At 47.4% G+C, this 22,201-nt stretch overlaps 1 protein-coding gene and 1 long non-coding RNA gene across 24 annotated transcripts in view; one reads left to right on the top strand and one right to left on the bottom strand.

Moving 5' to 3' along the window:
* Positions 1-22,201, top strand: part of LOC136791237 (uncharacterized) — a 318,474-nt gene that overhangs the window by 151,353 nt on the left and 144,920 nt on the right. The gene's annotated exons all lie outside the window — the stretch shown is intronic.
* PAX2 (paired box 2) overlaps positions 1-22,201 on the bottom strand; it is a 94,134-nt gene that overhangs the window by 47,405 nt on the left and 24,528 nt on the right. For 11 of the 13 annotated variants that reach the window (XM_067000446.1, XM_067000447.1, XM_048069039.2 and 8 more), the window contains 2 exons: positions 2,239-2,324; positions 72-191 (listed from right to left, as the gene is read on the bottom strand). In XM_067000446.1, the coding sequence (XP_066856547.1) occupies positions 72-191; positions 2,239-2,324 (206 nt within the window). The remainder of the gene's footprint in view (positions 1-71; positions 192-2,238; positions 2,325-22,201) is intronic. The other 2 variants (XM_048069042.2, XM_048069047.2) reach the window with 1 other exon arrangement.

Raw genomic sequence — 22,201 nt, 5'->3', positions numbered from 1 at the left:
GCCTGAAATTGGAGCCTGTACATGGGGACAAAGAACATAAAAGGGAGGGTGAGCTTCTGCCCTCCCCCTACCTTCATCACGTTTCCTCTTCTCGCCATTCGACCGAGGAATCCCCAGGATCCCGTTAATGGAGTAAGAGCCCACTGGATCATTGGAGGCACTGGAGACTGGAGGGGATGCTGTGCTGGGCACTGGACAAAAGGAAAAGGGAAAAAGGGCCATGAGGAGAGCAGCCAGCACTCAGGGATCCCCCAGCTGAAAGCTACACATGCCACCAGTCTCACAGGAACGCCTGGGCGCTAAGCCGACTCCCAGTCCCTCACACTGCAGGACTCGCACTAATACTGCCCTGCCAACGTTGCTGCATCCCAGCTTTGCCAGCCTGTACCATAGCTCCACAGCCTTCCAGTACAGGGCCCATAACAACAAGCAAGCGCACTCCAGCAAGAAGCTAAGCCTCGTTGTTACATCCACCTTCAGAGCAGGCTTTGCAGTGCCTGCCACGTAACTGCGCGCAGTGCTGCACAGGCCACATCCCCTGGTGACGTCCCAGGCTACCCATGTTCTGCCAGATGGTTTCCTCCCAGCATTTCTCCACCTTGCGTGCACGTACTCTGTCTTAGCCAGACCAGCCTCTTAGGTGTCCACACAAAACACTCAATGAAAAATCAACTTCTCTTAGTATAGGTTAGAAGCTTGTCAGCGTTGGGCCAATAAATCCAGTTCCCTACTAGAAGAAGCTATGAGTTGGTGATACATACTCCAATCCAGATTAATAAAAGCCTTGTGTCTTTCTTTTGCGCCGACCAATGTAAACTGGCAGACTCCTCCTGCCACTCAGGGCCGTCCAGGACTGCTCTTGACTTTCAGTGTATCAGAAATGACAAGTCACCCAGATTAGAAATGATCACTTCCTGATAATTAGGGCTTTAGAGTATAAACCAAATAGAGTCATGCATCGAATAAGGAAGCCCATTATGTCCCAACATGCCCCAGTAATTAGGAGAATACCCCAGTTCCCCTGTAGGCCACTACTCATCATTCAGCTCATAAAGCACTGAACTGAAGCAGTCAGCACATCCAACAGAAGCTTTCCAGGATGGAAAGAACCTGCCAACGCTATCCAATGTAGACCCATACTTCCCAGTATACCCCAGAGCAATGAGAGACTCCAGCAGCAGCACTCGCAGTCCCTATCCCGGCTCAGCCAGTGCATTCCCTAGACATTGCGCTACTTCTCCAAGAAGGAAGAGTATCTGCCAACTCCATCTGGTGTGGTCAGTGCTTCCCGGGCCAGTGAGCAAGTCCAGATTAAAAGGGCATCCAGAAATGCTCTTCCATCCTGGGCCATTAATTCCGTTGTGTTCCTGAACACAGTTCATGTACAGGAGTGTATCTGCCAGCTCTGTCCCGTATAGGCCAGCACTTTCCAGTAAATCCTTGTTTAGCAGCTGATTCTCAGTAACCGACAGTATCTCAGACAGTTTCTTAGGCCCTAGACAAGCCATAATATCCCAGAATACTGCATTTTTTCTCCTGCTCTGAATTGTTACTGGGTAATGCGATGCTAGCAACAGCAGACATATGCACCATGCAGCCCACAGAGACATCGGTGAAAAACAGCTCATCACACATCTAGCACAGGACCTTTAAACACAACAGACTAGTAGGCATTTGGTAGCTTTATTACAGCCTCCATCTTCTGCTCACCTCGATAAACCCATTTCCTCTAGCAGAAAATGCATTTTCTCAGTGAAATACACCCATGGGATACCTGACTGCAGAGCTAGAACAACGAAGGGCTCAGTTGTGAGGTGTCGGGAATATCGTACCCTGGTCTGTGTAGTGCTATCTAGGAAATGGACTGGTTCCAGCAGAGGGAGAGCAGAGAAACAGGGAGAGGGGAGAAAAGCAAGTCAGAGAAAGAAAGAGACAAAAAGTGAAGGCCGGTGCTTAGGTAGGGTAGCAGTAAATACTTCTCTCTAGGGAGGCGAAGGAGAGAGCGTGAAAGTGAAATGGATGTAGAGGCAGGATTGCTTTGGGCAAATTCCTTTGGGCAAACTCTTTGCAATGCAGCTAGGGCAGCAGAGAACAGGAACCTCTGATTTCTGTTGAGGTTTCTTTCACTCCACCTCCCTTCTCCCTAGCATCTGCTCGTCAGCCTTTGTTCCCTCAGCTGAGCATATTCTCATCTCCACTTGTCCTGCCGCCACCCTCGCCTCGTGCCAGTCTCCTTACCGATAGTATGTCCTGGTGCAGTCACACCTGTCCCGCTCCCATCTGGTGTTGGGTGAAAAGGTTGCTGAACTTTGGTTCTGATAATCCTGGAAAAAGAGCAAAACATGTTCAGAACTCAACTCTTCATGCAATTTCTCAGTGCCTGCGATCCCAGCTGTCAGGGCCTGAAGATCCCACCTGACAACCGGGTGCAGCAGAATGGCCTCTTATGTCTTTTTATGGTTGTGACTCTACTGTTTTAACAGTCTCATTCCCAGAGAATTGTCCTTGCCGTACTCTGCAGTCTTCTTCCCAAACCTGCATAGCCATGGTGCTCAGTGAGCAAGCTGGGATCCAGCCTCTCCTATGAGTTAGCAACTGCATTATCATTCATGATCTGATCTGCCAGTGTGGTCATAAGGCAGCCTTTGCAGTTAGTAGAGCCACTGCTGAATTAACAAACCGTGTAGATTTCATTTTGTTGTGTACTTCAAAAATACCTTTCTGGCATAGAACTGAGGGATTTGAACTGATGGAAAGCTTTCCCAAAGCCCTTGCCCTTTATAAAGGAGAGCAGAAGGCATCTGTGGGGAGTGGTGATGGGATATAGGTCACGAGGAAAAAGAAGCTCCAGACAGCACTGATGTTTATCAGGTAGTGCATGAACACAGCTTGGGAACCCAAAAAGATCTCTTGGTGAATGCCACAGAGCTCATAATGCAGCTCAGAATGAACACAAACTGAACTGCAGTTGTTGGTGCTCCATTTCTTGTTACATGAAATCTTTCACCTCTAGGTCACCGGTTTAAATCCAGCTGAGGTCCGTGGTGAAAGAAAATCACTAGCACCTAATACTTGGCTGAGGGGGCCCTGCCTGCTGGCAGATGCTGGGTGACTGTGACTCAAGAACAACTGTCTCACCAAGGTACTCAGCAAATAAGCCATGACCTGTGAAGGCCGTGGAGACCAAATTCCTTTCCCAGCTTAAAACGAGCCTCTCCAATTAGGATGAAGGCTGCAGATGCTCTTTAGGCTTAGTTTCTGGAACTGTCAGCCCTGCATTGTGTTAGCTTTAACCTCTCCCCAAAAATCTCTCCAAAAAGTGTAAGCAAATAATGTATTCTCCTTGCTCACTCAAGCACTTCTCTTAAAAATTCATTCTAAAGAAAGCGTTGGCAACACTTCAAAGAGCAAATGTACAGCTGGTGGGCAGTATGGCATGGAGAAAGGTAGGCAGAGACTTTGAGAGGATATTTTTGAAAAAGCTCCACAGAGTGAAGCCTTTGTAGGAAAAGAAAGGTATTTCAGAGCATAACATCTCAGCTTGTTAGGAAACTCAGATAGATGGTGAAACCTGGGCAGTTACTGGAGTGGCAGAGGATGCCTGGGACTTAGCTGAGACAGGTAGTGTCAAGGTTCTGGCTGGGGATGGAGATCCATGCAGATCCTCACCCCATATAGCTAGCTCAGTGGTGCCTAGCCCATAGCTGCTGAGGACCCGGACAGAAGGGGTCTGAGGGCCTCTGGGCCAAGGGGGCAGATTCTGAGACCACGCTGGTTTGCACTAGGTGAGGAGCTGATCTGAGAAGTCTGTGCTAGGACAAATAACACAACTTTTTTCTTCTTTTCTACTTTTTCTTTTTTCTTTTCTTTCCTCTCACATTCCCCCTATAGCCCCCTGAAGTGCCACTCTGGTTGTGTGAGTTTATTGATTTCCCCCAGCCCAGAGAAACAGAAAGAGGGGATGGGGTGCAGGCAAAGGGATGGAAATAGAAAGCTATAAATTATTTGTGACAGGAAAGCAATAGTGCCAGAGTGCTGAGCACAAGTCCCGTGTCACTATTAGATTCCTTTTAGCCTGATGACACTGTAAAAGAGGTTAAGTGTCTGATGGAATCGTACACCTTGGGGGCAGGGGCAGTCCAGGAGCAGAACAAGCCACAGAGAGCGGGTATATCAATTCTCCAGGCCAATAATATTCCCCTCATTGATCGCAACACAAAGTTCAAAAATCTCATTATAGCCAGGCAGACCTGGAACTTTTTAAAAATCAATAGAGTGATATAATGTATGTATACTTTGTATAAATGTATCTATCCATCCATCCATCCATCCATCTCTCCCAAATCTGCCTGAGGGTCTCTAAGTTAACGTACACATCATACTATGTGATGTTCTATTGTAGTGCAGCATAGTGAATGGATTAGAAGATTTCCCCTGCAGCCTCAGCTGACATATTATAAAATGTCCTATTAGCACTGCGGTGACATCAGACAGGCCCATTCATACTGAGATATGACATCAGATTTGCCATTCATAACGGGAGGTAGCATCAGGCAGTTCAGCTTCTATGGAGGGATCCATAGGGTGAGCCTCACTGAGACGGGCAGTGAGGCTGTGCTGAATCATGCCACATGGGAACTACGAAGTTTCCGAAAGACATTTAGAGTAAAAACAGCCTGGGAAACCATGGTGGTATAAAATTCCTGTCCATAATGCTTCGAAAACCCAGGCAGGGATGAAGAGGAAGCTTCAGTTTCCTTCCCCATTCAGTTCTTGGGCTCTCAGCTGAGAATGCCAGTTAGTGCCCATTGAGGCTGCGTGTACTGAGATGTGTCCAGTAGGAGCTGGAGTGAGATTCACCAGCTCGTTTCACCAAGTAGCCGACAGCTGGTAATGATTTTCGGTCACTACCAACCAGGGCCAGCTGCAGCAAGTCACCCCGAGGTGAAAGGCTCTGCTGGAAACATTCCCCTCTTAAGAATAAAACTGGTTTTGTGTCAAAAGAAAATGTCTGGGAGCAGTGAGCAAAGGGGGAGTGTTCCTGGTTTTGCAGCCTCCAATGGCTTGGTTCAACCCAGGCACTGAATGGCTGAACCTAACGAAGTCTGGGGTAGAAGATATTTCCTGCGGCTAAAAGAAGAGGCAGGTCATGAAGAGGCTTTCCCCAGCAGCGCTCCTTTGCCACGCAGTCATGACCTAACTCTGGTATTGTAAGGAAAGAAGAGAATTTTCAGACCCTAACTTGAAGTACAGGATACGGCAGTGCATCACCCTGGGTCACTTCATTTAGGGACAGTGATAAACAGCAGCGTCCCCAGGAATTGCTGCTGTCACTTTGACAGGCTTTGAGTGGGTCTTGTACGTGAGACCACCTAATGAAGCAGCAGATGAAAGATGAACAAAGCTGACCTGATCCTGTAGCAACAGATGCAGCATAATAATGCGGTCTTTAAACTTCTGGATGGCTGAAAGCTCACCCTTACTGGAGGCTGAAACATGTAGTAAGCCAGCACTGCTGCTCCAAACCTAGGAATACTGCATTACTGCTCTGTAAGAGGGAGCAAAAGCTTCATCGCCTCTTGCTGCTTTTAATGCCGCATTCTTGCCTCTAGACACTGGAGAAAGACATGCCTTTTTTACTTATTTATTTATTTTTCAGAACACTTCCTCAGCTCAAATCTTGGCATACCAGCCAGCAGTGCTGATTTCTTGAAGTAAATGCCAATGTTTTCGAAGGTATTTCTTTTCTCCAAAAGAAATTGTCACTTTGGACTAATTTCATCCCTGCTCTAATTCCATCACAGTCAGTGACTCCAATAACAGCATTTGTGTTTAATTAGGGGCATAAACTGGTACTTATTGTAGATTCCCATTTTTCATTTTCCAGTGGGAGATTTTTGCACAAGTTGTCTATTTTGAGTTTCGGAGAATATACACAGCTTTAATGCAGAACCTTCTGAAGTTTCAGCAACAGACATTTATAGATCTTTGATGGCAGTAAAGCAACCGAACTTCATTTCACAATCTGAATTTAATACGTGATATTATCTTAAGTAATGGCATATAATGTCATTACAGTACATAGTATCATACCGTGAATTATAAATCCATTCCTGGATTTCATGAGTTACTATGGTTGGCTGGTAGTAACTCTTTCTAGAGTTAATACTTCAGACAGCTCCATCTGAAACCAACTGCCTGTTTCCAAATGAGCTGACTTCCTTAAACGTTCTGTATTAGATTGGGAATCTCCAGTGTTTGATTTCTGTTTTCTTATTTGGGGCAGATTTATGCAATTCCTTTTGCCGATTCTGAATGCAGATGGACAGACGAAAGTCAACTCCTGTAATATGACAACTGTAACAAGCTAGAATCAAATTTGGTCAAGGATGTAGAAAAAAATATTAAAAGATAAAATTAGCTGAGATATAATCCTTTCTGAGAAGCCCAACTTTCTCTTCTTTTAAACAAGCAAGAGAAAAATCTCTCCTAAACCTGTCCAGGAATTATTTGCTAAAAGAATGACAGATCATAAGAAACATCCCTCGCTTCTCTGACATTTCTATCCAGGCTGTCTTGTAGACTGACATACTCTGTGGTTACTCTACTCTTACTATTGCTGGAAGAGTCTTTAGACAGCATCGCAACGGCAAAACTCAAACTAGGGCAGATCAGAGGGAGTTGAGGTAGGTCTGAGCCATCTGGAGGTCCCGATCTACCAGTTCTTTTAATCCTGGAAGGACCAAGTGAAGTGCACTAAGGAAGAGCGCTTTGTCCTGCTGCGTGTCCTCGTGTCCTCTCTTTGATGACATTCCTCTGTCGTGGATTATTTCTCAGAGTGGAAGGGCACACTCAGTGGAGCACCGAACTCCTCGTAATTGTTCTGGAGTATCCATACTTTAAATGCTCCATATTAGAAGCACATTACAAGACCCCAGGGTGTGCATTACTGGGCAATTAAAGCAGCTCTTGGAAGGCTAACGCTGCTAAGCTTCAGCCTTGCTCTCTGCAGTGTGTCCAAGGGCAGCTGCGATGGCCAAGGAGCAGGCACCCCGCGGTGCCTTGCTGCTTCATTAGCGCGGCCAGGCCTGCGGCGCAGAGCCATGGCAGACTGTGGGGCCTTGGTGCGGGGCTGGTGGCACAGCCGGGCCTCCTCTGCCTCACAGCCCTTCCAACAAAGGGCTAGGGAGCACCCCAGCGATGCTGGCATCAAAGTGTGCCTGGGGAAAAGATGGGAAGAGGTAGCACTGGGTTCCTTGGTGACAGTGTCCCGCCTGCGGGTGGGTGCTGTGCAGGCATAAAGAGCCCCGGGCATGGCTTTGGTTCAAACGGGAGATGGTCTTAATGTTTCTGTGCGTGGTCTAGGTGGGGCTGAATTCACAGCTGAGCCAAAAAAAAAAAAAGAGGGAGGAAAGTCCTGCTTGCATAGACAAAGTTCAAGCTTCATAGTATGGTGAGGAAAAGCAACCGAGGGATTTGGGGGGTGAAGGAAGGGAAATAAAGTCTGACAGTAGCGGCCTAATCTGACTTAAGGGAAGGGCTTCGGTTCCTTGCACTGTCATGGACCTCTCATCAGGACTTTGGACAAATGGTATTTCTCTCTGTGCTCTGTTTCCTGCCTGAAGTGTGAAGATAGGAGCGCTGCCTTGCCACCTGGGGCACGGTGAGGACAGCTGGAAGGAGGAGTGAAGGGCTCAGACTCAGTAATAACAGGGGCCAAGTAAGTGCTTCAGCGAGCTGTGGCACGGCGTTGGCTTCATTCCCCCGCTTGAAGCAGAAGTGACATGTACCCTGCTGACAGTGGCTGCATGTGAAGGGAAGGGAGGTAGGCAAAGGCAACAGGAGCTGTATTTCAGCTACGCTGACTTCAAACTCGCGTTTGAATTTGCAGCAGCAGCTGTAGTTGGGAAGATGAGAGCTGCAGTCGCCCCCCAAAAGCTGTAGCGTAATTTCCATTAGGGCTGGGGGGGACAGTAGCTTCTCCTACTGCTCTCAAAATCTACTGCAACACTTGCAGCCCTCAGAACGACAGCTGACATTGGCAGGAGCAGCAGACTCAGCTTCCTTGCTAGCTGGCCCGAGGCTCTGGCACTCTCTGCCAAGAGAGCAGAATGCCTTCAAACCTTGCCATATTCAGGGGCCACGAGCAATATTCACACATTCAAACTCTCTTCTGTCATGAAAATTGCAATTCCTTCTCTCTGCCTTTTGGAAGGGAAGAGAGAAGAGTGGTGATCATGTACTATATTGGGATATAAGCACAGGTATGATAGATCAATTAGATTGATTACACAGATAATCCTAAGAGGTGGCTGAATAGGGATAATCCATTTTCCTGAAGCTTCCAGATAGACAGAAGGGAGAAATGGAGATGCCTCACGTCTCTTGAAACACAATCCCTGCCCTCCTTGAGAAGATTTGGCTCCTTATCTGCTGTTAATCTGTGTAGCTCCATCATCTTCACTGGAGCTACCCTGGCATCATGCCTGAAGAGGAGGGGACATAAGTGCCACTTTGTTCCAGGTGAGCCTGCTCATACCAAAGCACAGGAGAAAACCCAATCCTGCCCTTTTCTCACACTGCAAAGACCATTTCTTGGCTGCACTCTGAGGAGAGACAGAATTCACAGCAGCAGTTTTACTATCTGAAGGGCTTAGAGAGGAGCTAGGATTTTTTTGTTGTTTTAAATCAGTGACCCATGATGACACCATACGGTTTTATTTCATTTAATTTGAGCAGAGCATTAACGTTCAGCTTCTAGCAGATCTCTGCCCATTCCAGTACTGCTGCGCTGCACTGTACAAGTCAAGGTGTAAGGAAGAGGGGTGGAAGGGAAGAAAGGTGAGGCCAAAGACGCCTCCTGGGGTCAGGGAGACCTACCACGCAGGGCACTAGCCTGCCTGTGGGCAGTGCCACCCAGCTTCGTGCCACTGGTACGGAGGGGTTTGACAGCCCCACATCTGTAGGCTGCCTACCCCGACCTCCCAGAGTAAATTGCTGCATTAGGCTTTGAGAAACATTTTCCCAGTCACCCGAGAGGCTTTGTGTTAGCCCTTCGCACGGGGGTGCAGAGCCCAGCCGGGAGGCTGACGGTGCGCTCGGGAGCTGCTGTGTGCAGAGCAGTGGCTGCACGGCCGTCGGGACCCAGGCTGGCTGGCTTACAGCTGGCTAAAGTCTATCTACATGAGCTGCAGTCAGGCGGTGACTGCAGCACAGAAATGTCCTCGGGCAGGTGTTTCTACTTTTATTACACTCAGTTCACGTTTGGAAGGCTTTCTTTGCAGTCAGGAAACCCAGAAATGCGTTACAATCCAAACATCTAGAAGATGTCATTCACTTTACAAAATATTGGAAACAAATTGGGTGTAGATATTTGACATCCCAGATTTAAGGCGAATTAAGAAAATCTTAAAGGACAAACACGGTTCTGCTGGTTTTGTCTGCAGAAACACAGGCCTGGGAGGAACCACCAGGCTCATCAAGTCCAAATTCTGGTGCCACAGGCAACCATGGAGCAGATGTTCAACTCAGAGCACGCACAAGAGTATCCATCCCAGCAGCTACAGAGCTATCAGTCCCCCACAACAAACTCACAGCCTCTGCAACAAATGACCAAAAGCTTCAAAAAAAAAGAAGCCACAGGAAGGGAGCGGGAGAAAAGCATTGTCAGTGGCCGCATCCCCTTCACTAGCAGGAGATCTGTTCAGTGAAAAGATGCAAAAATCTTTCAGCTCTTAGTAACCGATCCTTTTCTAAGTGCACTATATCATCAGTGCACTACACTGCAGTGACTGCAGGTCTCCTGTCACCTACGGACCAGCCGGCTCGGATCCTGCTAGCAGCGTGGCCACACCAGCACGGCCCTGGCGAAGGGGACAGCCCCGCGAGCTGCCAGCATGGCGGTGACTGCCGCGCAGCACGCGCCGGAGCTGTCGCAACAGCGGCTGTGTCAGCAGGTGAGTTAAGGAGACCTACAGAAACACATGGGCTTGCCAAGGTTAAATATCTTAATCTGGAGCATGGGAAGTTTTAATTGAAAGCTTTGCTTTGAGCCCATTTCCAGTTATTAAAATTCAGGAGTCTGTGCCGAATTCCTTGCGGACGTTCATTTTGATTAACAGAAGACGTGTGTACTAGAAAAGAGGCTTGGACTGGGAGGCAGCAGATAGCTGTAGATAACATTCTCAACTCTCTTGCAAGTTATGCCATACGTAGTATTTTATATAAAATGTCAGATCTTGAAGATAAGCAACTACGTGCAAATTTCAGCCTTCATTTAAAACCAAGGTATTTCTGGCTTTCACGACTGCAGAGAACAGGTGGAATTGGGACCTGGCTGTCTCCCAAAGGACCAGAACCAGAGGCAAAGAAAAAAAACAAATGCATTCTTATTTACAGTCTTGCGAATTTTATGGCAATCTCTCAGTTTTTGAGGCTGTTCACTCAGGACTTTTTAACTCTGGGGCTCGGCAGTGTTTTATCTCTGTATTAGCAGTGTGTTATCTCTGCATCCTGCAGAACGCTCCCCTGCGGTTCGCTTGAGTGTTGGACAAGAAAGTGGTCCTGAGTGTGTGGGTGACATGGTGTGGGCCTTCCTTATGCTTATCAGAACTGGCAAAACTCTCACAGTGGAACCCTTACCAGTAAAAGGTGGTTTTTGACCAAAATTAAAACCAAAACTGTGCTGGAAATGTGTCGGTTTAGATCTAAGGCAATTTCTACATCAGTTTTTAAATAAATTAAAAAAAAAATAGTGAGAACTTCAGCCTATGAGAATGGAGAAATTGTTTTTTTCCTTTAAAATGATTTTTTAAAGGTGAACGAGAAGCTATGCTAAAAAATAAGAAGTAGAATAATATATTTAGATTTTAATTGGAACAGCAGGTTCCAGCTACACTGCATGTAGGTGTAGGATTTTATTAAAGCCCTGATTCAAAATGAAAACCAGGTTGAAAATTTGGAAATTTCCACAGAGCTCCTGAATCTTCCTTCCTGTCCTAGCCCTTACTGCTGTCCTTATTCTTTACACCTCTCTTTCTCACGTTGCCCAAAGCAGCCAGCCCCAGGCAAGCGCTCCAGGGAGTGGCACAGGCCCCCAGCATAAAGCTGGGACCCACCTCCAGAGATGGCAGGCTGCTTTTCCTAGCTTTCTGTAACGAAAGGACAGATCTGTAGCCAGTCTGCTTGGCTCATGTAAGTCACTAAGAAGTCTGAACTTCAGACAATATGAGCTCTGTGTTTGTTTCTGTATCTGTGTTGTTTGTGGCCTGAGAGCACTGGCATTTGTCTCTTAGTTTGTTGTAATTTATCATACAGTGGTGTGCGTACTTGTTTATCTTTGCCTACAGGTCTGTATTTATAACTGTGGCTATACATAGTTAAACATTTGGGTCACATATTGTAGTCAGACCCCATGAAGAATTAATAAACATTTATTCAACCATTACAGTTTTTAACAGAGCTTAATGGGCAGATAGGCTGCTCAGATCTGTGGTTGTAGCCATCACTAGCTAGCTATATTGATCTTGTTGTACAGCACCAAGTACAGTTATTGCTAACAGTAAGTCATAACCATCTAAACTCATCTGTAACAAGGCTATAATACCCATTACGTAATATCTTATATGTATCAACACAGATATATAATTCATGTTGCACCTTGCTACGTTATGAGGCCCATACCTATGTCTACATTTACCTATCTGTCTAAGTTTGGGAGTACAGATTTGTTTTACTCCTAATTGCATACCTGGCATCCATCTGACCAAGCGCAGAGCTATGGATTTTGGTGGGCCCTGAGCAAGCTGTTACTCAGATCCCATTCCAAAACTATCGCGATGGCTGGCAGAGAATTCACTGCACTCCTGGGTCCCGTTTCCCTACCCCTGGTATAAATACAGTCTCTGTCCATAGGAGGTAGCAGTCTAAGGGTTTACCTACAAATGACTATGCAAAATAACTAATTTGAATTAACTGAAAGTGCGAAATTAAAATGGTCTAGTTAAACTGCATTACACCTCTGACTCCCTTGTTTAGAATTAAGGCAGCTTTAATTTAGTTTAGCTTAATTCACTTTGGAAATAAAGTAAACTAAATTCAATTTGGGACACTCAGATTTTGAATGAGCATCCAAACAATGTCTTAATGGTTTTAACCAATGCACTTTCTAAGTTAATTCAGATTCATTTTGTTGTTTGTCCATGTGTAAGCAGGCCTGTTGCCTATTCCCTGTCAATGAAACCATCTCAGCTGCGACGCCTTCAGCAATTCCAAATTGACAAACAGCCTCCCAAGAGCCACGCTGTTTAAGTGATCCTCCCACACATGCAAGTGCTTCCTCATCCCCACCTCCTTGTGCTGGCAGCTTTTCTCCCCATGTCTGAGCTCCGGCGGGCTGATGTCTGGGCTCTACAACTGACTTGCCCGGAGCTTGGTGCACTGAACCAAGTGCTAGCTGGTGTAAGCTTAGAAGAGGTTCACCAATTGTTCAGCCCTGTCTGAAGATGTGAATTGTAAATATTTAATTATTCAAATTTTACAAATTTTTGCAATGGAGTTTTGTATAGTTTCTAGCTCCGGCGAATTGCAAGATATTCTTTTGGGAAGTCATGATATTCTAGAGAGCTTCTAGTGATTTTAATCCAGTTATATTATTTTCAAGCATGATCCTCTTAAGCTGAACTAACTATCTGTTCATCTAGAATTTATTTCATGGTTTCATCCAGCTTTGCATAGGGACGAGATTGGATGCAATCAGGACTTACAGATAGAGGCATACAGAGGAGCACAGGCAATCGTATTTACAAAACTATACTACTTTTACATTTTTTCTTGAATATTTTGTGGTCAAAGAAGACCAGAGGTAGCATATGGTAGTCCAAAGATCTTATCTTGGCCTTTTTTGTAAAGAGCAGTTGCAACACCAACTGTGAACAAAGCAATCTGAGAATTAACACAGAAGCATCTTCTGTACAAAAATCTTAATCTTTGAAAGCATAATTATGGAGATTTCAAACTTCTCATTACCTCGCCTAAATTTCAACCACACTGTATATTTATATATGGTCAAAACACAGCTTAGGAGGAAAACACAGTCAAATGTTATTTTTGTCACAATGCAAAAAAGCACTTGAAAAACTGCATTTTGATAAAATCTCAACTCACATAAAGGACCTGACCTAAATCTTTGCTAAGAAGCCAACCAGAAAAACAAACAAACAAAGCAAGCAACAACAAACAAAAAAGCACCAGAACCAAAGAAGCCCACCTAAATACCCAAGCCATCAAGTACTTTTTGATTATGTGGTTATGCTAGGTTTTTGTCTGCTTGTTTCGCTATGGAGCTAGTGCTAACGAGTAGATGTTGGTTTGTGGATACTACAGGCTCAGAGATTTGGTATAAAATCAGCACAGTTTGATTGAAACAGTTACCAGTCTGATATAACGAGACAGTCCCATATATTAATTAATATACCTGTGCAGAATGTACCTGAGTGCATGTGGGCATCCATTTTGGTGCAACTAGCTAAAAAGAGGCCACTGTAAGTAAAAGCTAGATTTGTAGCAGACATCAGTTTGCATGACTTTTTTGGTGTGGACATCCAGTTTGTGTGTGTATATATATATATATATATATATATGCACAGAGGATGCACAAGGCTACCTTGCTGTACCGGAGCATGAGCATGTGTGCCTATGTGCCTGTCCGCACGTTCATTTGCATGTGTGTCAGTCTGCAGGTATGTTTCTACTTCTGTGTAATCTGGCTGCAGTGCTCTCTGAATAGCAATGAGCTCAGTAAAAGCATGTATACATTTGTGTCTGGCCGTGCATCTATCTGCATGTGGATGTGCTTGTGTGGTGTCTGCGGGCACATCTATTTTGTGGGGCTGTACCGAGGTGCTATGGGAGTCCCTCTGGTGAGATGGATGCCGCCTTGCGTTTGGTGCCTGTGACTGTGTGCTCTCGTTCCCTTACAAGATAGCATCCTTTGGCAGCAAAACAGCTGCCTGGGGGTTGGGAGACCTGGGTCGTAGCCCAGCCTGCAGTCAGTGGGCTCTGTGACTCAGCAGGTTCTTAATTTGCTCCGTGCCTCAGTTTCCTTTCCCCTCTTTTTTTTTTTCTCCACCTACAAAGACTGTGGGCATGGACTGCCGCCTACTTTGGGGAAAATGCAGCCCATTTGGGATGGGGCCCTGGCCCTGGGGGGCTGTTGGGTACTGCAGCACTGCTGTGCGCTGGCAGGCTGGCTCCTGGTGGCTTTGTGAGAGTTTCTCCCCCGTGCATGTACAGAGCAGGGGGAGGTGGAAAGGAAGGAGTTATTAAATGCCAAGCGGATATGCAATAAATCCCATTGATTTTACGAACTCCAACTTGTCTTCAATCTCTTTCCATTCCTTATCCTGGGGGCATTGCAACAAAACCCTATTTTAAATACCTTTTCTTCCCCTTCCCCCACTTCCCCTCCTCCCACTCCCCAAAAAAGTGTCAATATTTTATTTGGATTTTTAACTTCGCTCCATAACAGTTGTTTGACCTCCTGACTCATGCGAGTCACATAAATTCTGGGACTTTATTCAGGAGCCATGTTCCTGCTATTGAATAAGCAATTTGGGAGGGTGAATTAATGACTTGTGCTGTTGCTGGAAAGTCCCTGAAGAAATATTAAAATTGCTTGCAGACTGAATCAATACTCACTGAACACCCAGCATGAGGACCTGGGCTTTTTAATGGCTACAAACAGCCGCACTTGGTAGAGGAAGGGGAATTCCTGTGCACACACCACGCACGCGACTGCCAGCAGTCTTCCCCCGTCCCTGCTGTCACTTCCAATAGCAGCCCCTTGTTACACACACAGCCTGCTGGTAGCCGATGCCTGCCGTGCCAGGGAGGAGACACCAAAGAAGGGTGCCCTGTCTCCCTCACTGTAAGACCCCGTAGGGTTTGCAGGCGTGGCTGTTTGGGTCTCGTGCGAAGCGCTCAGCTTAGCACGCCCTGGTGGTCTGCAGGTCTCTGTTATTTGGGGCCCTGGAAGCGTTCTGTGTGCGTGTCTAGGTTCACTACCACGGCTTGGGGAGAGGATTTGGCTGTCTGCTGAGGCACCTGTGTGGGATGCTCCTACTGCTCTGGGTGCTGAGGGGTGTTTGCGTGTTCTCACAGTGTGGCTGAGTTGCATTAGGGCCACGCAGTAGGTTCTCCTTGGTTCCCTCACTTTGTATTACGGTGAGTCCTGAACACAGTGCACCCATGCCAGCGGTAAGAGTGGCCACGTTGTGCAGTAGGGCACTGGGCAGCCACCCACCAGCCTCCCAGTACATGCACACGCAGTGCGCATGTCCTTCGGGCTCTTACTGTCTGGTGCTCATTAGCCTGACAAGAGACAGGTTTGGGGAGCACCCCAAGTTTTGCTGCAAGCACCCTTCACCAGTGGTGGGGTTCATTGCCAGAGTTTCCAAGTCCCCTTGGAGCGCGGGCCACGTTTTGCCATTGTGTTTTTGAATGGCTGTTTTGTATTCGCTTGTTGGGGAGCTATTATTGTGTATTAACACTGGGGTGTGTGTGCTTTGTATGACCGCCTGTCTGTTTCATTGATTCCATCAGTATTATTTTGTAATCGTGTGTCTCTGTGATTGAGTTAGTGTGCATTTCAGGGCTCCTGTGTATTGAATAATGATGTCAGGGATTGGGTTGTTTGACTGGGTAATGGCCTCTTTTCAGCGTCGTAAGTGAATGTGTCCTTCTCCTGTTTCCCTGTCTCGGCCGGGGCAGGATCACTTACACTAGGTGATTCCTTAAGATGCTCACATGCAAGCAGAGAACATCCCCAGCTCTCCCTTCCAGGGCCGTGCGGCTGCCTGCCTCCAGGAGCAGCAGGGAGTGCCTGTGCGCACCGCTGGATTTCTAGGGCTATGCGAGAGGTCAGATGTGTGTGCACTGAATGGCACACTCAGGAGTTTAGGTAGGACTTGTCAGTTATGGGCTTGGGTAAGTGTCTGTGCCCTAAGTTTCTGGCTATTAACACAGAGAAGGGCACCTCTGTCTGCAAGTGCCTACGCTGGGTGCGACTGCCTGAGGTGCTCACGTCTGACTCGGCCGGGTCTCTCACATGGGGAATCACGGTCAGTAGGACATGTCAGCTGCATTTAGCCATACATACGTGCAAGTATCTTAGGCTGCAGTGAGTATCTGTGTTTGTGCAATGGCTGCTGGCGTGTGTATGCTGTATACTGCTGCCCTAAGCAGAGCCACACTTGGTCCCTTAGAAATGGGCAGGGGAGCTCAGTTATTTCTCTGCCAATGATTGTGTGTCACTGCTGCCCGGATTTATTTGCTCTGTGCAGGCAATGTGTCTGGCGCTGGGTCTGCTCTGTGCTTCCTCAGCCACCAGGATTTCGCTCAGCAGCAGTCACATCCAGACAAAGTATATGGGAAGGACTGTGAAAGATCCGGAAAACTTCCAGGGAAAGCTCTTGACGCTATCCTATCACCAAAATACCACCTATACAGCTAGGATTCGGTGAGCCAAGGAGTTTAGCTTATATTTTTCAGTGAGGTTGCTAACAGGTAACTCCCTTCTGCTCCTTGCACTAACTTGAGCCTTGCTGCTTCCCCTGCCTCCTTGTTTGTGCTCTCCCACTCTTTTTTTTTTTCCCTCCTTCCTCCTCCATTTTCCTGCCTGCCCTCGGCCTAGAACAGATGACCCCATCCATAGCCCTCCTGGTGCTTTACCAGCTCCTGCCCCGCACACAGGGGTCGCAGCATCTCAGGGGAGCAGGGAGGGGGAGAGAGGGAGGGAGCGAGGGAGAGAGACCTGCTTGAAAATAATTGGAGGCTGTTAAACAGAGGAGCCCAGCATATCACTCTAGTAATGGAAATAAATTCCATTGTATTTGCATTTTAATTTTCCACATAAACAAAGGCCCGGAGTGTGCTGGCTTCGCCAGAATCACCGGCCAGAATTTAATTAGAAATGAAAAGTTTATAGGGTCCTCTTTAATGCGATTAATGCACAGTTAACATTTATCACATACATATGCTGGAATCGCCTTTTTTAAGCAACCACCGGCCATGAAATGAATTTCTTTTCAACTTTTTTAGCGTGCGTGAGGAAGGCTGTCTCTGGTGAGGCGGTCCAGTGAGCACACTCCTGACAGCTTGGTAAACTGCAGCCCGCAGAGGCTTAGTAGCCCCCATCCTCACTGAGGAAAGTTCAAGGTGGCTTAGAGGGAAGCATGGTCTGCTGGTTAAAGCCTGAGGTTGGGAGTCAGGGGATCTGGGTTGTATTCCCAACTCTGCCACATGCTCACTGCATGACTGACTGGCTCTCAGCATCTGTTTCTCTGGGTGTTAAAAATAAAAAAGAAATCAGCTGGAAGAAGATATCTTAGCCGCAGACCCCTCTGACTCGCAATCTCTCCAGAAGCTGGCCCAGCCTTCTTGCACGGGATGCGGATCGCATCCTGCGCTGTGCCGACCTCTCGGCTTGTCCCCCAGCTCCCAAGCTCCTGTACGTGGGCCCCGCTGTGGTTGTGTGAGGTGGGGGCTCCTGGAGGGGCTGCTTTGTGCTGTGCCTGCACTGCCACCAGCAGCTCCTGGCTCTCGGCGGGTCCCCTATCGCCCTGTCCTTTTCTTCCCACGCAGCCCCGCCATCCCTGTTGTCCCTTCATTATGCCCCCTGCCCTGCTCTGCCGTGTGACAGATGGGGCCGGCAGCCACCCCCTGCTCCCCCACTTCCTTTCCTGGCTTGCAGACAAGCAGAGCAAATAAACCAGGCCCACGGACGCACAGCGTTAGCATGTTAGGGACACAGCAGGGGAAGGAGGAACATGAAACCTCTATTGATCCCTTGAGGAATGATGTCCCTTCCTTATCTTATCAGATTCTCTTCACTCTTCAATTATAGTCTGTTGAAATTGGCCTCTTAACCCAAACAAGATAACCTGGGTAATAAGGAGAAGAGTGGGAGGGGAGGGGAGAGGAGGGCAGAGTCCAACGCATTAAACTATGGCTCTCGTTAGAAATACTGCCTTCAGTGCACCCCCTGCCCCAGTCTCCCCGGGTACCGCTTACTGCAGTGCTGGGTTGTGCCTCAGATGAGCTAGCACACATCCATGGCCTTCCAGACACATCCTGCCATGGGCACCCATATTCCCTCGAATGCGCTAGGGCCCCAAAGAGGTGCAGGTCCCTGCACTCGAACGCAGTGCTGCACGCATTCTGTGCTAGCACTGCCTGTGTCTGCAGTGCGGGCACTGCCTGCCTCATGGATGCTTCATCCCCAGCACAGCCATGGTGTGGCTAGCATTACCACCTTACCCCCAGCTCTGCCCAAAAGAACTACCGAAAAATGCACGGCGCACTGCTGGCCCCCTGCATCCATTCACAGGCACGGTTCATCAGCACACCCACGCCTTGCCAACAGCCAACCCGCTGCACCGCAGGCACGCAGAAACCTCTGCAGAGCCCCACAGAACTGCGCAGGCTTGCAGAGATGTGCAGTGCCATGCTCTGCTCTCTCCTGTACCCCCTAGCATGTAACTGCGGGGTTACAGCATTGTTTCCATGGATAAGACCGTTCTTAGCTCTTCCCCAGAGCAGGAACACGCACTTGCTATCAGCCTGTGCTCCCAGCTGGACATGTTGCCCTAGCGATACACCCACGCTCCTCCTCGTACACATGTCATGGGGTATAGGGCATGTCCAACCCAAATATCCATTACAGAGAAGATTGTCTGGAGGAACAATAGAGACCCAGCTGTCTATCTACACAAATGCATGCAGGTTTCCATGCTCAAATTACTTCACTGTGCAGAGAATGATCCAGTAGCACATTCAAATACTGCAGAAGGTGATTTCAGCTGGGAAAGGTGGTGCTCTGGGCAGTACAAAGGCTTCGTTTACATGGCCAGCACCCTCCTCTTGCACTCTTCCAAAGACTGTATTCCCCAAGATCGCTTTGTCCCCTGCCTTTCACTGTGCTGGGGCATTTCCCTGCCTACGTGTCCACCTGCGATGGGCCATGCTCCCTTCTGTTCCACGTCTCCCTGTGCCACCAGCCCTGCCAGTTCTGCCTGCTGGGCACCAGGAGCCCATCTGTCTCGGAGAGGCAGTCACCCTTAGTCATGTATTTTTCTTCAAACGTCCCCTCAGGTCACAAAAATCCATGTAATCCACAAAAGGGGGGTGGAATCGTGAGAGCCACATACGGGAGTTGGGTATCAGTACTGGATGAGCCTCCGCATCTTGTTTGGCACAGCGGCCAAGACTGCCTTATGTAAAACCATGGCAGGTCTGCTTTTGACAACACCCAAGTCAAGTCCACTGTGGCCTTTCGCTCCATCATTATCTCGTGCCCTTTCCTCCCACCAGCCCCACCCAGCTGTGCTCTCCCCGCGCTCTGCAAGCCTCATGGTGTAGCTGTCTGTCTCTGTCAGAGGCAGCACCACAAACATCATCTCTATAAAATCCTAAATTTGCTGTTTTTTCGCTAGGGAGAGGGAATTTGCGGCATTATTCATTTTCCACTTTGCCCCTTCTTGCTCAGCCCTGGTCCATTTGTCTGTAGCACGTCCCAGCCATACGCTTCCCTATGCCTTCAGAGCGTGCAAATGTGAGTTCCTTTTCCTCAAAAATATTATTCCTTCCTCTCCTCTGCTCTTCTAGATATCCTCTCTTTCCTGTTCATTTTATAAATATTTTTTTTGTATGGATAATTTCTGTATAAATGAATATTTTTTCAAGTTCGAAAGCCTTAATTTAATCAACAAAGAAAGATTTTCTGGGCCTGAATCTAGGCAAATATTAACAGCAGGCACTGTTACATAGCTATGTTGTCAGCAGTCTTTCTTTTTAAAGGCAGGTGACCAAAACCTGTTTTTAAAAGACATTCTAGAGAAGCATGAGCATGTTGAAAGGCAGTAGTCCCTTTAAGTAGGGCCCCAATGTCAGTGTCCAAAGACTCTCTCACAATTTTAAAGTTAGTACCCAACCGTGGGCATTGGGTAGTGAGGTTGCCCTCACGTTTCCGACAGCTTGAAGAAAAAGAAGCCCTATTAAGGAAAATGGGGGCTGGTTCTGGGAGTCGAAGGGCTGGGATATCATTGCTGCCAGAATCATTTAAACTGCCCTGCGACGAGAGGTGGTGCAGAGCGTCCTGTCTGGCAGGTATTCATTTGTGACTTTGTCATCTTGTCGCAGTCTGTGCTTTTCCTTGTGTAAATGATGAACAGACATCAATCTGCCTTGCAAAATCTGGCTACCAGCCCTCTCCAGCGCAATACAGTGATGGGCAGTTTGGCCAGAGCTGATAGCTGGCCTTGATGCCATTTACCTCCCAGCCAGGGATGGGAGGTCAGCCCCGTGCCTGGCGCCCTGCGGAGAGGGAAGGGCGCTTACCTTGGGAGGAGAGGAACCGTTCAAAAGGGAACCAGAGGAAGGAAAACTAAACTGGCCCTCAGGAGAAAACATTTAGCAGAGGCAGACTCCACCATCTCTCTGTAAGCATGCGTGTGTGTGTGTGATGGGGGAGTTGCGAAAAGTCTGGGGAACGGTATGCTGTGCAAGTTTTAGAAACGCTGCTGGAATTGCGGAGCTAGAGGATGGCAGCAGCAAGGAATGTCCTATTTCTGTTTTTCGTACAGGCAGAGACAAGCCACCAGAATCTCCTCTCCCGATTTAACAGTGAGGTTTGGGTAAATGTTTCATACATAACATTTTCTGGGAAGCGTATCTGTGAACTCACAGGCCGTTAGCTCAGGCTTTTGGCACATCACTCTTTCTCCTCTCTGTCAAAACTAGTACACACATAAATCCCAAGCCAGACAGAGGACAAAGGAATATCCTTCCCCGACCACATCAAACTCCTGCCTATGTTTCCTTTAGCCTACCGGTGCTTTGTGTCACCGTCTACGTGCCTGCCAAGAGATACACGTTCCCTGCCATATACCAAAATACTCATATGTAATATCCAGCCAGCAGGCATATTTCCCTGAAGGTACAGATCTGCATTGCTCTCACAGTCCCCATATAAATGTCCTATAAAAAATGCAATATAACTCTGTCCTTTTTTCTTCCCCATACCCACCCCTGAACGCATCAACCTTTCAGATTTGCCTACGATATATATAAATGTGCCCTCTGCCTTATTCCTATCCTGTCACTCCTCAGTATCTAGATGGACAGACATGCTCTGTCCGTATGTCTCAAACGCATCATGCATACATCCCGTCATTCTTCACACCCCAACCACAGCTATTTCTCTCCTATGGCTCCAGGAATGAACTATTGTGTTGTCCATTTCCCAGCGACAAGAGGTCTAGTTACAGGGTTATTGATTGGTTTTCATGCAGACAGATGGATCTGCCTTTGGTCTCCCCACCAAAATCCACCTCTGTATGGGCTGATTGTCACTGCTCTGGGGATAAGATTTCACCAGGAGACCACCCTCCATGCAAACATCCTTCACCCAGGCCACGGATGGTAATAAATGGAGTCAGGCTGAGCCATAATAAAAGCAATTGAGTGGGTTACCTGTGCAGACGCGAGATTTATACCTCCTCATATTTGATGTGATTGTTTTATTGAGTTCTCAGTGCAGTTAGGATGCCGTTTATTTATTTATTTATATGCCTACTTATCGGGGAAGAGGGGGGAGGCTGTCGCAGTCTAGCCAGCATTCACCCTCAGTCTTGTCAGATAAGAGCCCAAAGAAGAGGGCTCTCCAGTTTTGCTCTGCCTTTTACCTAGACTTGGCTTTGGTGAGTGAGCCCTGACTGGGTAGCTCATTCCTTTTAGCAGACAAAGATGTTTGTTTAATCCCTGAAACCTCGAGGACTGTCTGAATGATGAGCCTCGTAGATGTTAAGGGGATGGTGTAAAGAAAGACACACATATATGGTGATTTTCTAAAAGAATCTCTCAAAAGAAATTCCTGTTTACGCTGTGCCTGTTTTGGACAATGGGCTGTGATCTATGCACAGAGCCTCTTTATGCTATCGCAATAGAAATAGGAAGCACCAGCATTGCTTCTGACTGTCATCACATGTGAGCATTCAGAAATATTAGCAGGTGCAAATTGATTGGAAATGAATATTTGTAAGTGCACTCTGAGGAGTTTGGAAACCAAGTGATTAGATTTGTGATTTTCAGCTGGGTAGATAGCCATATAAGTGCTACAAAATCAGCTCTCAGTTACTGGCACTAG

This window comes from Anser cygnoides, chromosome 7 (assembly GCF_040182565.1).
Source record: "Anser cygnoides isolate HZ-2024a breed goose chromosome 7, Taihu_goose_T2T_genome, whole genome shotgun sequence".
In the NCBI taxonomy this organism is placed as follows: domain Eukaryota; kingdom Metazoa; phylum Chordata; class Aves; order Anseriformes; family Anatidae; genus Anser; species Anser cygnoides.
Note: the sequence above shows the minus strand (reverse complement) of the source record. Positions and strands in the feature narration are given on the sequence as shown.